Source organism: Limulus polyphemus, unplaced genomic scaffold, assembly GCF_000517525.1.
Source record: "Limulus polyphemus unplaced genomic scaffold, Limulus_polyphemus-2.1.2 Scaffold4530, whole genome shotgun sequence".
Taxonomy (NCBI): Eukaryota; Metazoa; Arthropoda; class Merostomata; order Xiphosura; family Limulidae; genus Limulus; species Limulus polyphemus.
Window position 1 is genome coordinate 1,034 of NW_013670140.1, and position 18,188 is coordinate 19,221.

General features: G+C 32.0%; 1 protein-coding gene across 1 annotated transcript; it reads left to right on the top strand.

Moving 5' to 3' along the window:
- Nucleotides 1-4,009: 4,009 nt before the first annotated feature.
- On the top strand, nt 4,010-15,473 carry LOC106471309 (solute carrier family 26 member 6-like; the record flags this gene model as incomplete). The annotated part of the gene is made up of 5 exons (XM_022399917.1): nt 4,010-4,140; nt 8,641-8,747; nt 10,515-10,584; nt 12,427-12,536; nt 15,410-15,473. Coding segments are annotated over 5 exons (482 nt in total), but the record flags the coding sequence as incomplete, so codon positions are not given.
- Between the last annotated feature and the right edge of the window lie 2,715 nt (nt 15,474-18,188).

The window sequence follows — 18,188 nt, forward strand, 5'->3', positions numbered from 1 at the left end:
CTTCGATCATTACCACGGCATCCCACCTGGGACTGTGTTTTTCTTCCTCGGAGGGCAATGCTCTTTCAAAACAGACGGCATGCTATTCCTCCATTTAGCCTTCGTATCCGGGCATTACTGGCTGAATTGGGTCTGGCATTGGATGACATTCCTGTCCCCAATGATCAGCTCATTCGACCATGGCTTATTATCATCCCATCCTGTGACCTTTCCTTCAGTCATCTGGGGAAGGTGGATACTCCCGATTGGAAGTACCATCTTCTCTTTGCTGAACATCTTTTGGACCATTCCTCTCTTCCCATTTACACGGATGGTTCGAAATCAGGTGACTCTGTAGGTTCTGCCATGGTTTGCTGTGGCTCGGTAGTTGCTCGCAGGATCCCCTCTACAGTTTCTGTGTTCACTGCTGAGTTATATGCTATTTCTCTTGCCCTGGATCATGTAGAAGCTATGCAGTACAGTAACTGTACTATTTACACTGATTCTCTTAGCTCTCTACTGGCCCTGGAATCGCTTAACGTTAGTTCTCACCCTGTTCTCGTCGATATTCAACACCGATTGGCCCACTTTTCTCTATCTTCTATTTCCATTCAGTTTTTCTGGATTCCTGGCCACGTCGGTATTCACGGGAACGAGCTCACTGACACCGCAGCTAAGCCCGTCTGCTCTGGTGCCATCACGGCCGTGCCTGTCCCATACATGGACTACGGTCCTGTCTTCAAGGCGCGGCTTCGTGCCAGTTGGCAGTCAACTTGGAGTGAGCAACGCCATAACAAGCTTTTCCAGATCAAACCTTCTGTTGGTCTTTGGCCGTCTTGCTTCCGTAAGGATTGGAAGGAGGAAGTATTCCTGGCAAGGCTACGCATTGGTCATAGTTTTTTAACCCATCGTTTTCTTTTATCAGGTATTGACCCACCGATGTGTAGCCATTGTGACACTCAAGTCACAATAGCCCACATTTTACTGTTGTGCCGTCGTTACGACCATGAGCGGCGGCACCATTTTAGACACATTTTTTCTAAAAGTTTACCCCTGACGCTGGACAGTGTCATTGGTAATCGTGACACTATCCGACTAGATTGTGTTTTTAATTTTTTACACACTATACGTCTTTTTAATTCTATATAAATCCTTTACCGACATGTATTGATTTTTAACTCGCTGTTTTTTTACATTTTACTTTAATCTACTTTCATTGCTTTTACCGGTTGTTTGGCGCAGATAGCCTAGCTGCTTTGCGCCATAAAACACCAACCAACCAACCAACCCAGACTTAGTACAGAGCCATATCATAAACATTTTCTCGCACTTTTATAACTTTAGACAATTCTTGCTGTAACCACTGTATTGTATACCAGCCAATAAATTCTCTCTCACTATACTTTTGGAGCCAGGATTACAATAAACTTTGTGGGAAATTCTGGTAATTGCACCACATGAGCTTATTTGCTACCAACGTTGTTGCGTTAAAGTGTTTGTCACATAAAAAGTCTAATGATAGGAGTGGTAATTCATTGCTTTATGATTGTTTGGTTTCTATTTAAGCTGCTAACAACATAATGAACATAGGAAATAGATGTAAAAAGGTTAGAAATAGAAACTCTCAAGTTAAGTACTTTGGAACTTCCTGGTCAATACTAATGAAGATAAAATAGTACTATGCACTTTATTTTGCATTTTTTAACTTTTACAGTTTTATATTGATTATGAGATAGAGTTAGGGTAGAGAAAATAACAGACAAAATATAAAGTTTTTCTTTAAAAACAAACCATTTGATATTTACTTGGGAGGTTTTAGAGATTATGTAAATGAAATCTGAAAAATTTCAGAAGAAGAAAACTATTTTTAATCTTAACATAAAAATCACTTACCACTTGGAGCAGTCAACACTCTGATTCCATATATTCATGGACAAATATTTAGTACAAATACATAGTTTTTTGTCTACAAAAGACTTATAAAATTTACTAAAAGCTTGAAAAATTTTGTGGAGATACAAAAAACATGCTAAAATTTATAGTATGGAAACTTTGATGGTTACTTTGGGATCACATGGATGGTGTAATTCACTAAGTCAGTTGTGAAAGAATTAAGTAGGGTTGAGGCTGGCGTGTTTGGAAGGGCTGTTAACTCACCTGCAAAGGTAGCATTAATCTTGGAATAGACAGCAGTGAGGGCCAGGATACATTAAATGCAGCAAAATAAGATATTGTGAAAAGTGAGATGTAGCAAGAAAGTACTGAAATTATTACTATCACAATGCTCGAGGTAAAAGAAATAAAACAGATGACTTTAGAGTTTTGATCAGAATGGATGATTTTGATTTAACAGAGATTAAATGAAACTTGGTTAACCCTCTTTCTATGGGCTTGGTTATTTTGACAAGCCTTTTAACCACCATGTAGCCATGAAAATAGAGGAAAATGTATTTAGTGCAAGGAAATTCAATTTTCTTAGTTGATTTCCTGCAATCATGTTTTTTGAGGGGAGATTATTGAAATGTGAGGAAAATGAACAAAAATGTTACTTTCCCACTGATGTATCATTTCTATTGAGAGCAACAACTTACTCAACAGACTTTAACATTTCTAGTCAAATACAAGTTTCCCTTTCAAGCCAATTACAAATGACTGTCAGATTTATGTAACTTGAAATGTGCTCTTTCTATTGATTATAAACATGTACTTATGAGAAGTAGGCAAGAGATTTCAAAAGAATGGAGAAGTGAGCAGTACTACCCTTGTAGGTTTGCAAAATGTATTGGTATTTCAGCAAATCAAAAAAAAAGGTGGTAGGCTCTTATTTTGTATTTTAGCTTGTAAATGTCTGAAGTTTGAGTTTTAATTTGTTAACCATTGTAGACATTGTATGACAGGTGTAATAAAATATAAACTGAGCAATAAGACAAGACAAGCCATATGACACACAAAAAACCTATTTGGCATTTTTTTAAATATTTTCTATCTAATTAAGAAATTAAAACATAAGTTAAAATTTGAATTATAAACTACATTGTATTGGCAACTGTAGTGACAATCTGTATATACTGTATACAATTTGCACTACAAAGACTGCATCACCACTAACTAGCACCATTTACTATATCATTTACTCAATTTATTATATCCTTCACTCCTGCCCAAGATAGCATAATCTAATTCTTTTCTTCATATTTACACCACAGTCTGTCTTGTTCACCTAGAACTATAACCTCAAGTTTTTTCATACTAATCTTTCTCTGGCACTTTTGTTTTTCTTTTTTCCCGTAAATCCTCATCTGCACAAGCTAAAGACTTAAATCTGTTACTTAACAGTCCAATTATTTTGCCTGGTATACTTACTAACAATGTCATATAAATTGTAATAATTTGTGTTTAATCTGTTAGACTTATTGGTTATTACTTGGATAAAAGATTAAATTGTTTATTGTATTTCACTTGTTTACTTTTTACCCCACATAAAATATTATTATTGTTTACCATATATCATGTGTTGGACTTATTGCTTACCATCTATTTTTAAGATTAAAATATTTTACCATATTTCATTTCTTGGATCTAGTTGTTACCACCAGCTAATAAGCTTACAACATTTTACTGTATTTAATTGATTCTTATTGAATTTACTTTATTATTATTATTATTACAGTGTTAGTCTTTGATTATAGCTGTAGTCGCCTTTACATTAAAAAAGTCTTAGAATTTTCCTTTCATGTCAATTATGTACAGTAATCACTACAGGAGAGACATTTACAGGGTTACTGGGCAATGTTTGAAGTAAAGTTTATTTTTTGTAGCATGTATTATTATCAGTTATTGTGAGAAGACTTATAAGCTTAATACTAAAGAGGATTGAATTCATACTTAACTTACAATTTCTTTGTAACTGCAGTGTTCTGTAATTTAGGAAAAATATTTAAGCAACTTGGAAAGTTCTTTTTGTTTTTTGACTTTGCAGTATGTATTGTCAACAGTTAATTTGATATCCTTGAAAAGAATGTTTAAGCAGCTTGGAGAGTGTTTAAGTTTTTTCCTCTTCTACAGTGTGTATTGTCAGCTATTATTGTGGTAGCAATAAAGTCCTTGTTAAAGCAGATTGGTGAACTGAGAGAACTTTGGAAGACTTCCAAGCTGGATACTGTAAGTATAGATGCCATTTTTATTCAATTATAATGATAACGAATGTAATTTTTAAACAGAGCAGATCTCTTCTTTGGGCAGATTTCAACCATAGGTAACTCTGTAGTAGTTTTTGGTTGACATGTGGGCTATGCCTCAAAACTAAAGCAATGCTGGGATCTGTATTGGTTATTATTAGCAGGAAGATTATCTTTTCTGAATCTGAAAGGAATATGATCTCTGACATGCGTAACAAAAGATTCAACCAAGGTGATATTTTATCTGGCAGAAATTTTGTATCACACAATTTTTATAACCCTAGTCAAGCAAAAGTGTCTTTCTCCTACCAGTTCCAATAGTCATACAAGTATGAACTATAAAGCTCACCAGTGTAATACTTGAACACCGAAGTCATAGTAAGTGCATAAAATGCAATGCTACTACACTTTAGTGTAATGAATACAGTAAAGATTGTGTTATTTGTTGTGTAATTTACATAGCTGTTTCCAATCTTCATTTCATTGGTGTGTGTTTGATTTATTTTTTTTGTAAAACTTTTACTTTCAAATCTTCAGTTATGTGTAGGACTTATATTTTACCTGTTAAAAATCAATGTCCTTGAATATCAGATATGCATTACACTTTATATCTAAACTTAGGACCCATGATAAGTTTTGGTGGTACTTCTGCTGTAATAAAAATTATAAAGAAATGTGAATAAAAAATTAACAAAAATTGCAAGAAAAAGTCAAAGTTCTAATGCATGAATATATTTTCTATGCAAACATATTTCTGATAAAACTTAATACGATTTTTGAGACTCCTATAACTAAAATATTAAAAAATTATTTTATGGTATCATACAACTAAATGATCTGTTACATGTACTGTTAGTTATTTACTTGTGTAGTTTGCAGAATTTGAAATAAGTTTTTTTTAATCCAGAAGAATATTATTTCTAAAGTTTCTGTACTTCAAAATGATAGTACAGTGTCAAATTCATCAATCAACAACTCATATTTACTAAACTTATATCCTTTTTATGCAGCAGATTTATAAATAACTTGATTTTTCATTAACATGAGTGATTGAACTAGAAGCCATAATTTTACATGTGAAATATATATATATATATTGTTACGACAGCGGAAGTCACGTGACACTGTTAGCGCATTGATGCTGCTGGTGTGAGCGAGGAGTTTCTCGAATGATCATGAATTTTCGGGGGAGTCCTAGTGTGTTCGAAACGCCCTCTTCTTTAGTATGTAAGCCTGGCAAAGAAGCCAGCAGGCTAGATAGATAATTAAAGAAGCGAACAGTAGTTACGGAAATATAAAGTGTGTGTTTTGTACTCGTCGAGAGGAAAGTTATCGAGATTTTGAATTGCTGTGATTTATAGCATGTATTATAAAAGCTGTTAAGTTTAAAGTGACGAGAAACGTACTGACTATGGAATTACTGTGTACTAAAAGTTTGTATCGAGGAAGAATAAACTGGTTTAATCAAGAAAGGACTTGTATCGCTGAAGTTCCTCGGAAAGATTTTCTACCGGAAATTATCAAACAAGCAGATACATAACAATATATATATATTTATACTGAAATTTATTTAGATTATATTGGAGCACAATTTTATGCAAATCAATTAAGTATTATATAATGGGCTAAATGTTTCCTTTATTCTGTGACAGTAATCATTAGCTCCTAGAGACAATTAAATTTATCAAGTTCAATAACTGCTATCAATACTGTTCTAGATTCATTGGGGGATACCATCTGAAGAACAGTATAAGCTCTAATAATTTGAAGTTTTCTCAGCAATCTTCTTATATTTGATTATTATAGAAAAAAGATAAATATTTTAATCAATTTTGCAAAGTACAAAGGTTTTGCTGTAATTGAAACACGTTAACTATAATACTTAAAATCCCTTTTCTGTGGTGCACATTTGATGATGCTTCAGATGCTGTTTCAAGAAATCTGACTGAATGCATGATATGTGTAGTGTTTCTTTTGCATAACTTACTTCTTGTACTCTATCTAAATGGTTTAAATCCAGTTGAAAGTTAGATTTTTTTTATGCCATTCATTGAAATTGCCATCAAGATGGTCTATATATAGGTTAGTTAAAAGCAAATACTCTTCCTATGCTTAAGCTACAGATATTCTTTTGCTTTTTATTTCAGTTTTAGTGTTATTATTAACACTTTTTCAGATTAATTTTAAGGAATGTTTCAGTTACAAATGAATTCATAAAACATTTTAACCTGTTTTTGGATGGAAATTTACCAATAAAAAAATTTACATTTCAAAACTTTGCTTGTATTTTCTGAATTTGATTTGAATTTCAAACTGTAATCTTTGGTGTGTTTAAAAATATACCTAGTTACGTATAGTCGGCATGTGTTAAAATAGTGTAATAAGTTGTATACACAGTTATGCACACACATACACATACATATATGTTTAAATTTTGTTAAATGCATTTATACTTACCTATTAACTTTTTGTTTTGTTGATTGTACCATTAGTTACCTACATGTGTTAAAGTAGTGTAATAAGTTGTATACACAGTTATATACAAGTCTATAGTTTCTTGCAAATTAGGAACTCAAATTACCGTTATTGACAAGTTAGAATCTAAAATATGAACCTCCTATCTTTTCTATTTGATGAGATATCATTACATTTACTGAATCAAACACAGTGGCCCCACCCACCTCTTTCCATTTTTGGAAACGCTTACATACACCTACTTCTGTCTATGACATGTGATTAACCAATCAAAAGTTTAGAATGTCTCACACAGGGTTCTCTAAGACTTTGCAAAGTATTTATGCAGGAATTCCTTTCTTTTCATAAGCATTTTTCAAGCAATAAAGTAAGATTTTAGTGAGCTCGAAATTTCATATTTTTTTAGACCAAAATACAGCTTAGTTACTAAACTTGATAAATTATAGTGGAATTCTATGGTATTTATATAGTAATTTATGAATTTTTGTTATTTAAAAATGTATATATAAAACCTGAAAAAAAATATTTCGTTTCATATCCTCCACATGCGAAATTTGATAAGGCTGAGCAACCTATGGCAAGCAGCGAACAAGTACGAACACTATACTTCTTTATTTACTGTTCTAAGTATTTTTACTCATAAATTATTTTGCACATTGGATAGCCAACATTTAAAAAGAAAAAAGGCATAATAAAAACGTTACTTTAGAAATCTAAAAGCTTAATAAAAAAACCTGATATTTTATATACGAAAATCTTGTAATGTTTACCAATAATCTGCAAAATTTTGTAAAGATGTGCACACGTTATCAAAAATCATAGTACAATTACTCTCATGGATACTTTTGTGGTTACGAGCTTGGTGGAACCGACCCAATCCATAATGGTAGGGTTAAATGCATTTATATTTACCTATTAACGTTCTGTATTGTTTATTGTATCATTAGTTGCCTACAGTCTTGTATAGTGAAGTGGCATGTTAGAATGTGTTTAATACAAGCAACAGAATATTACTTCAGAAAAGTTGTTATAGATACCTATATATAGTTTATCTGTTAAAATGCATCTAATGATACCTACAGTCACAGAATGTTGGTTAATTTATTGATTTTGGAGGACTGTGGAACTTTACTCTGTGGTAATACCGAGGTTGAGTACATTATATTAAAACAGTTTTGGAGCATCACCACATCATTACAGTACATGAAACCATGTCCAGCCATGCTATGTCTGACAATTGTGAATCTTGATAATAGCCATGTACATACTTTCCATTCCAAAAGTCATCTCCCTGCAGCTTTCCATAATCCATATAGTGTACAAGTTGCACAGAAATTTATAAGTGCTGCATCTGATGACCAATGTATCTTCACATGGAATAGCATGAATGCCCATTTTATTTTCCAACTGCTTGAGGTATGCAGTGGTGTAACTGATATATTGTTAAAGCAACTTGTATATATGGAACTTGTGTTGGTTTTCCAGATGGAAATCCTTCTTAACTATGTTGTATATTGTTGCATGGGACAGTTGAATGACTTTTTCCACTGATCTTTGTGTTTGTTGATTCTCATCTCTTAATGCCACACTGATTACCACAGCTGTGGTATGACTTGTGTCAGGGCTCTTTCTGCATGTTCATTATTCCTCAAGTTGATTCATATTCCTTGTTTTCCAGTGTCATTAAGTATAAGGGATGTCACCATCTTGCAAGTTTTCTATCCATCATCTCAACACATCTTTATGATTTGAATGTATGAAAATTTTGCATTAGAAAGGGCTGTTACATGCCCATCCCAAAAATTATCAATTTACATCACATTGCCTACGAATACCAAACAATGTTAAGATGTTGTTCTAATTCATGCCATTGCACCACGTCTTTATATCAGCTGTGGTTGTCACATAACTTGCTCATATGCTTATTAAATTTTTTTTATATGTATAATGTACTCAACCATGTAATTGCTCAATTTCTATAAATCATGACATTTTTCATGTATTTCAGTTTACGTGGCTTGCTACCTTCTTCGCTGTAGTTGTATTAGATGTGGATTATGGCCTCATTATTGGAATCGTTTTCTCCTTAATTACAGTTCTTTATCGTTCTCAAGTGTAAGTCCAAAGGTTTTCCTTCACTTTCATGCTATATTAAATCAAGACTCAAATATAATGAAACAGATAGCAAAGGGTTGATTTGTAATCTCTAGAAAATTAATATCTAATATATATTTGGCAAGTATATATATATATATATATAATAAAAAGATGAAATGTGTGTTTATTTGCACCCTAACTCCTCCTAGCTTATTGGGCCAATCTCAACAAAAATGTGTGTGTAAACACTATGGGGATGTCCTAAAAGAGTCAAAATTGAGCTTAACCTTATATTTGTTTTGTAAAGCCTGTTGGTTAATTATTCCCAGCCTATTGAGTCAATCTCAAACAATCTTGATCAGTTGACACTTTAGACAATGTTGAATGTTCTAAAGGGATTCAAGGTCAAAGTATGAAAGTTGCTGGATTGTTTCTCAAACAACCATGCTTTTCTCATGGTCATTGAGATGTAGGGTGTTCAAGGGTGGGATTACCTCAAAATCTTTATTTGTTGATAGATGGAAAGCAAACTGCAAATGTTTTTTATGAAGAATCTTTGTTATAATTTTAATATTTTGAGATAAAGTTTATGTTCAAGGTATTACTTTGAAATATATGATTTCTGTTAAACTTACATTGTTTTAATTAAGTTTAAACATTCCCTGTCGGTTTACGGGTATTTCAGCTTGTTTGTAATATTCTAAAAAAAAATATGAGTTTGCTTGTGTACTTCATTATTTTGGATGAACAAAGGAATTATATCAGGCTCATCTAATAAGGTCAAGATTACAGACAGCTTAATACTATATTTTATCTGTTTTCAAGTAAAATAGTAAATAAAAGGCCTTAAATTCAAGTACATATTGAAGGTCAAGGTTATAGGTAGTTCATTTTTTATATTTCATTATGAGATCATGTGACAAATGCTGGTTTCTTTTTATTTTCTGAATGAAGGTCAAGGTTACAGAAAGTTTAGTGTTGTATTGTTAAACAGTTTCTTTTTATATGAATGAGGTCTAATGATGGACTTTAGGTTTATGTTCTGCATTGAAGGTCAGGATTACAAAGAATTCAATGTTGCATTGTTTCCTCATAAATGAATAAGGTCATGGTTATCAAGTCACAGATCTTGGGTTATTCTGTATTGAAGATCATGGTTACCAAGAGTTCAGTCTTGTATTGTTTATTTGTATCTGAGTAAGGTCAAGGACAGACCTTGGATTATTCTGTATTGAATTTCAAGGTTACGAAGAAAGCCCCTGAGCTCTACTTGTATACTAAATGTTAAGCCAGTTTGCTGACAGTGGACAGAATTTAATGACATAGAAGCGAAAGTTGCTATAAGACTAATTTATTTTTGATTTTTTTCAAAGTTAGTTGGTTTATAGTCATAGGCTTTGATTTTGAATATATAATCAAAATATGCAAGTTAGTCCAAACTTTTCTGTTAGTTGCTCAATTTATTTTAGTTATAGAATATAGACCATCAATTTCATATTTGCATAAAGTCAGGATAACACCAAGACCTGTAGTGATAGTCACATAAAGGCTGAAATCATTTATTGCATATTTACACAGCTAAACTTGCATCAAGTGTGCAGATCATGAGATTTAGTTGTGTAATAATTCATTACACTGATTGTAGAAGATTACTAAAAACATTTATTAAAACAAGAGTTTTCTGTTAGTACTTCTCATTAAAAATATAATAATTATCTTATTATGGGTTAAAAAACAACAGAGGTTTAACATAAAGTAATAGTAGAATTTTGTTCTGACCTTTAGCCCCAAAACATCCATCTTGGGCCATATTCCTGGGACAGAATTTTACAGGGACGTAGCCAAGTACCCTACAGTAAGTAGTAGTTTTACTACACAAATTTGTTTTTGATATAGTTAATTATTTTGAGCAGCATTACAATTGTAAGTTTTCTTAAATACTCTGCTGTTATGCTTAGAAAAGTTACCTCACTTAAATTTCATTAAGATGTTAATTTACACTTCATCAGAGGTTGTAATTTTTCCCAAATGAATTTTCTTTTTAATGCTCTTTTGCACAGATTCCCTGATTGTTATAGCTCCACAGTTTTATGCTTATATTAATCCAGAATTTCCACTGAATGTTTTATGTGCATCACTGGGATGAATCTTAATGAACGTTTTACATCCTGGTGACTAATAATTGTGTTCTGATTATGCATATTTATCTAACATTCTGTATCATAGGTAGTCACTTTTAGTTAGGCTAAAGAAATTCTTCAGCATTAGTTTTTTTATCTGTAGCAGAACTACTGGAATTTGTCAGTGAAAGTAATAAAAATTTTCATTTTTGTGTACCCTAGACTCTCATATTTTAATTCTGAATTTTTGGATGTATGTCACTGAGTTTTTCTTGAATTATGAATGACTTAAACAGCAAAGTGTGATGCATACTTCAGTTTAAGAGAATGTAATTTATAATTTGTTTTATTATATCTAAAGTTGTAGATTAATGTCAAATATAATTACCACAGTTCAGAGTTGTGTTTTTACACAAATATTTTGAATTTATCATCTGAAACATGCTGTAAGTGGAATCTATGTATACACATTTTTCTGATATCTGTAGGTTTTAAAAATAATATCTAATAATGAATAATTTTTCTTTAACATTGTTTTTAGCATCATAGTTATAGTGCTTTGCTTTTTTTGGTATATCACATATTGATGTGTGCAACTTAGTACCATCTGCCTCTTATTTAAGTACTGATATTATGCAGCACCTGTTAACATGAGCAGGTAAATAACAAGAAGGTGAATATTAAATACAAAGTGCCTAAAGCTTAATGAAAGTTTTAAACTTTTAGCAGTTTTGATAAATGTAAAAAAAAGAAGTACTAGGCTAATTTATTATGTTATTTGATAATGCCTATGGCTATTTTTCGTACATTTATTTATCGACATCAAAGTAAATTATTAAATATACACACCAGACCTTTTCAGGATGCAAGAGGCCTGAGGACTGCATCCTTGATGCATCAGCATAGCATCTGTAATTAGATTTATAACTGCTCTAGGACATGAATTTAACGAAGAATAAAATTTACGTGAAGAATGTGTTAAATCAAAATTAATTGTTTCAAACAATATTGCTTGAATACAAGTGTAATAACAAAAAGATATTTGAAATGTTGACTCAGGTAAATGATTTACAGTATGTAAATAAGTTCAATGGTAAGTATTTACATTTATGTGGGGGCAGCTTTTTGAACTTAGCTAAATTATATAGCAGACACAGCCTGTATAGGAACTGCTTCTTAATCCAGACAAATGATACTGCTATTATATTTTATATAAAACAAGAATGTAAAGTGCTTTGTGTTGTGGTATGTTTTTTTAAAGAAGCTATGCCTTCTAAATTTAATTAAAAGGCATAGCTTATTAAAAAAAAAGCTTGAATAAAGATTGTTTTTATATGATGTATTTCCAAACAGTCACATATAGCTAGCAAATGTGTAGGGGTAAAATGGAGCTTAAAGTTTTAAATAGAAGAAGAAAAAAACATATTTATAAATTTTTACAATTATTGTCCTTTTATGATAATGCATTCCCTGTAAAATTTAAAACTTGTGTTCAGGACTTAACATTATAATTCTCACTGTTCACTAAGAATGGAATACTCCATTCAATGTTGATAACTTCGGATGTTTTTTGTTAGGCTAGGCTTATTCCAGGAATAAGGATCTGCCATTTTGGGTCTTCGTTGTATTTTGCTAACAAGGAATTCTTCAGGTCCGAAGTGTACCGACTAGTAGGAGTCCACCCACAGTAAGTAAATCTGAATTTCTGTTGTTTTTTCAGGGGTTAATTTTAAGAAAATGGGCACTAGCCAAAAAAGTCGTAGTCCAAATCTGTTTTACACAGGTTTTACATACTTGAGTAATCACAAAATTCCAGGACTTGTCAAGGAATTTCTGGAATGTAGTTATCTATTTTCTGAGAACCAAAAACATAAAAACTTTATTGATGTCTGATTTATCAAAAGCACAAGTATTCTAGGAAGTTTATTGTATCTACTGAATAATTATTAAATGGGAATATTACAGTAAGCTGGAGTTCCTATTTGAAGTTCGTTTTAAAAATACTAGAACTAATGGCCTTACTAATGCAGAATACTGAGCAACAAAATTTACCAGTAGACACTCTTTGCAATGTCACTGGATGAAATAAATATGATAACCATCATGGTTAATTGAAACATGGATTTTGAACTCTATAAGTCTACACCCATATGTGTTAAAGCTGGTAAAATTACTGTAATTGTTGTAAACTAAAATTCATATATTGTCAACTCACTAAAACTCAATCTTTTATAAACTGATGAAGTCATATTACATACACTTCTAGTTGTAATGTAAACTGTATGCCATATAAATGTTAAAATATTTGATGACAATTATTTCAGTATGTACCATTTACTATTTTTCTTGGCACCACTCTGACTTGGATTATAAGTAACAAGTTAAAACATAAATAGAGATGTGTGCTATACTTCTTTTTTTTCCTCAGTCTTAGATTTATTCAAATCAGTCTCAGTTGTGTTATTTTATATTGGTTATTTTAACTTTTAGATATCTATTTTATTCTTGTTTTCTCATTATTATTTTTTTATCACAGTGAATGTTATTTCACTGGTCTCCAAACATTAAGAGATCATGTGCAAAACTGCTAATACACAGTGGCACCAGTATTGATGCGGTCCCAACACTGGGAAGGCATGCTTCACAATTCAGCACTTGGTCAGTCAGTAAACCTGTTTGAGTGGTACATGAATTTCACTTATATTTCTGATATTTATTCTACCAATTCCACTAAAATTAGTGAGAAATGTCAAAATTGGAATCTTAACAAGATTAAAACAGAAGTTAAATGCAGTGGAGCTAAAACTACTGGCTGGAAAGCCAATTTGATCGACAGGTAAACAAAATAATATGAGCAATAATAGTGTGTCAGACTGTTGTTTTGTTACATGAAAACAAGCATAGTTTCAATATGTTGGTAGAAACCTTGTTCTAATTACCTGAATAAAATGGTATAATTCTAGCTATTGAATGAAGATAATGATAATGATTAAGTTTTGTTCACATTTAAATATGTGTATTTGGCACTGTCACTGACATTTTATAGGCCTAGGGCTAGGATAGTTTCCTTGGGTGTGTCAACTACTGGCTGGTTGAAGTGTTTTACCCTTTTTCAGTGCTCACTCCATTCTTCTCATGGACTGTGGTGTGATTGTCTTCAACCAGCTGAACACACTTGGATTGACACTTAGTTTTACTTGTCTTCCTTGGGGTGAAGATCCAAACAATAAAATAAAATAAAAAGTATATATTAAGTTTATAATATTTACTGACAATCACTTTCCAGGCCTACTATAGATTTTAACATATGGGGTAAGTATTATTGAAATATTAATCTCTATCAAATATCACACATTACATAAGCCTAGTCATAGGCCTATAAAAATAATTTTGTGGACTTAGCTTAGCTAAATGGGATGTGGTGGGGGGTATTTTGAAAATATCATTTTAAAACTTGATTCAACAAAGAGAAGTTATAAAAATGGGAATAATTTCAGACAAATTTCTAAACGAAAAGCAGAATTATTGAAAAATTTATTAAACATAGCTTGTTTCAGATAGCTGATGTTTAATATTTATGAGTAAAAATGTTATGTTCAAGACATTGTACTTTTTCAGCACTCTTGATGAATTATGATTTCTCAAGAACATTCAGGTTCTGGAAATTCACCTCACAGATTTTAAAGGATCTGTACAAACTCCAAGCAAAACATTTGAAGGAAAATACTATAAATCATTTTATTGCACATTGTATCAACTGCATACACAATTTTTAATGAGCTAAGAAACATCAAATTTCTAATGGTAAGTTAGTTTGCATCTCTTAAAAATTAAGCCCCTACAGTCCAAAAATGTATTGACCATCTCTCACTAAAACGAATTGCCTTCTGAATTCTGAAGTCAACAAACAAACACACCTGTATTAGATTCTGTGTTAGTCTCATCAGTGAGTTTTCCAAGAGTGGCGTGTACCAATTAGCAGGTTTTACTTAAACTATGTATACCATATTTTGTATTTTTATCAAAACAAACTGTGGAGTCATCTGTCAGATTATGTGTTAAACTACAAATTATTTGAATGTACTGGCTAGTAGAAATACACCTACTAGTACAGCATACTTCTTATTGAATTTATGATGTTATGTCATTGTGAATATTTTAACCAACAAAGCAAGCATTTCATTGTAAATAGCATGATGTTTGAGAGATTTTCACATAGGATGAACAAGTTTGAATTAAAGAAAATGTTCTTCAAGACATTATTTCTGAAATTATTCAGTTGGCTAGCTTGGTCAATCTGTTATGGGAAAGATAACATTGTCAATACAAATAATAACTCCTTATTGACCTACTGCAAAAGTGCTAAGTAATGTTAGTAAACTTATTGTTTATAGGACATTTCTAAGTAGCAATTTTTATGTATTGAAGAATGCTAGTTGGAAAAACAGGTAACTATTAAAATTGTTGATGTGTTTCTTCAATCATAACATAATACTGAATTTTCAGAAAGTTTTTTCCTCACTGTTTTTTGTAAAGCATATTAACTTTTTTCTTTTGCAGAGAGTTATCCAGACATACAAGCACTCCAGCATTGGGAGATTGTGTAAGTGTAGTTTCAGATTGAAGCTGTAAGATTAGGACAGTACAGTTATAGGCTTTATTAATCTACTGCATTAGGCTTTCCTTTCCTTTTGTAGAGTATAGAAAAATGATCAAAATTTCATTAAATGCCATGGTTGTTTTCAGATATAGTCTATCCTATTTTCTATTATGGCAGACAGTAAATATTTTTCATCAGGACATCCTTAAATGTTATAATGGAAAGATTAAGCACTCATGTTATATTAATAGCTCAATGAACAGTATGCATTTTGTGTGCTTTTTTATTTTAATGCAATTATAAACCAAGAGTTTTGAAAATAAGTAAAAATTTATGCAGTTATTGTACAGCTGAAAAAGAACTCACTAGATAAGTAAGCTTATTAACATTTCAGTGTTTTTTTAGCAAATACTAACATTATCAGAATAACATAACTCTGCATTGGAGGGGCTAATGATAGGAATCCATGTTCAGTTCTTTATCCCATTAAGAAGTAGTTTTTCAGCCATTAGTTGCACCATCATATCAATTTTAGAGCTTGCCATTTAGAAGGTTAATGAAGAGGGAAAATTATCATAACTTAATATACAAACATATTTTTCCCACTTCTTTATCTTATTTCTTATTTTACTTTGTTACTTTCTGCAATAAATAATGTGCCTTCAGAACTTTTCTTTCTTCAGTAAAACTAATAGGTACATGGTTTATAACTTACTACACGTACAGTTAATAAAAACTTGTGATTTTCAATTTTTCCCTGAAGAAATAAGGACTCCCATCAGAGAGCACCAGGTTCCTTGAATTGTGATTTATTTATTTTTTTTGGTTGTTTGTGTTTTTTTATTAAATATCATAATGTAGTAACCAAGAGATAACTTTGGATGAGTTTTCAAAATGTATGTGACTAGACTTTTCTTCATGGTAGCCTGAGGCATAGCTATTGAAATGCAGATTTCTGTGGTAATCAAGCATATTTATTATCTTTTGATTTATTCAGCAGTATATGCTAGATAATAAACATGATTCAACTCTTATATTATATTAATTAAAAAAAGTGTTTGTTATTCTTCGGCAGAGACATATAATCATATAAGATTTTTTCTTAAAAGAAATGTGGTGCATCCAATCAAATGACTTATTTTTGATTAAAAGGTTTATATCTTTTTTAGGCTGCTACCTCGTCAGTACAGGTGATAAGGTATAAATCAATAGCATGTGAAATACCATGACTGAGGTCACAATTGTGAAATTCTCTACATGATTGCTTTAGTCACTTTAGATGAGCAGATTAAAGCAGGGGCTATTTGGGCTGTAGCCCCAGGCCTGGTCTTAAAAAAGCCCATTATGAGGTTTAGTTTTTAAATCAGTCTGTAATCATGATCATAATAGGCTTAGTAGAAAAATTTAGCCCCAGGGCTGTCTGACCTTTAATCCACCCCTATATATAGGATACCATGATCAAGGTCACAGTTGTGAAATTTTTTGCATGAATGCTTTGATCATAACTGTTAGGTCATCAAGAAATTAATGTTGCTTTTTTCTAGATGAAAAAACCCAAACAACTTATGTATAAAAACATTTATTAAATGAAATAGTCTCCATTCTTATCGATGATGCTTTTCCATCTTACAATCAGGTTGTTAATGTCCTAATTAAAGAAATCACTTGACTTTGAAACACAAAACATGTCGATGTCCTCTTTAACTCCTTCCACATTTGCATATGTTTTCTCGTTAAGATGGTGTTGCAACAAACAAAAAAGATGGTGATCTGATGGTGCCATATGTGGAGAATATGGGAGATGGGAGAGAACTTTCCAACCCAACTCCATAATCTTGTGATGCGTCAAATGTGCCACATGTGGCCATGCATTGTCATGGAGAAAAAGAACACCTTTCCGATTGATGAGTGAAGGGCATTTCTGACAAAGGGCTTGATTTAAACTTTCCAGTTGCTGACTATAGATCTCTACATTGACAGTTCTCTTTGGATTGAGGAGGTCAAAATGAATTACTCCTTTGATGTCCCACCAAATGCAAAGCATAACTTTCTGCAGATAGAGTCCAGGTTTTGGGAGTCAGAAGTGGTTTTTGTCTAGGATTGAGCCATTGTTTTTGGCATTTAATATTTGCATAGAGAATCCATAGTTCATCACTGGTGACAATTCTGTCCAAAAATGGTTTATGCAAATTTCGCACCAGAAGAGACGAAACAATGATGTTGGAGACGATAATCATCGTAGAGTTCGTTAGGTAACCAAACACCTTCTTTATGGAGTTTTCCAATATTCCTTAAATGTTTACATATTGTTTTGTGAAAGACATGCAATTTCAGGGCCATTTCATGAGAGGGTTGCCTTGGATTAGACTCAACAAACGTCTTCAGAGCTTCAAATACAATTCTAATATTTGTCGGCCCCTGCCATCACCGTTATTAAGGCTAAAGTCAACTGAACGAAATTTGCTGAACCATCATTGATGTTTACAAATGTTCAAAACATTTCCATAAACTTCTTTCATATTGTTTGTGGCTACAGAGGCATTGTTTCCGTTCTTGTATTCAAACAGCATTACATGCCGATTGTGTGTCTCGTTGTGTGCCATCACTATAAGGGGTTAGAGTATACTAAACTTTATACATTATATATAGGCTATACTAATGTGACATTTAGGCAGTTTGTTTAACTATTATACGTGATGTAGATTTTTGGGGAGTGGTTAATGAAAGTGTTCCAAAACG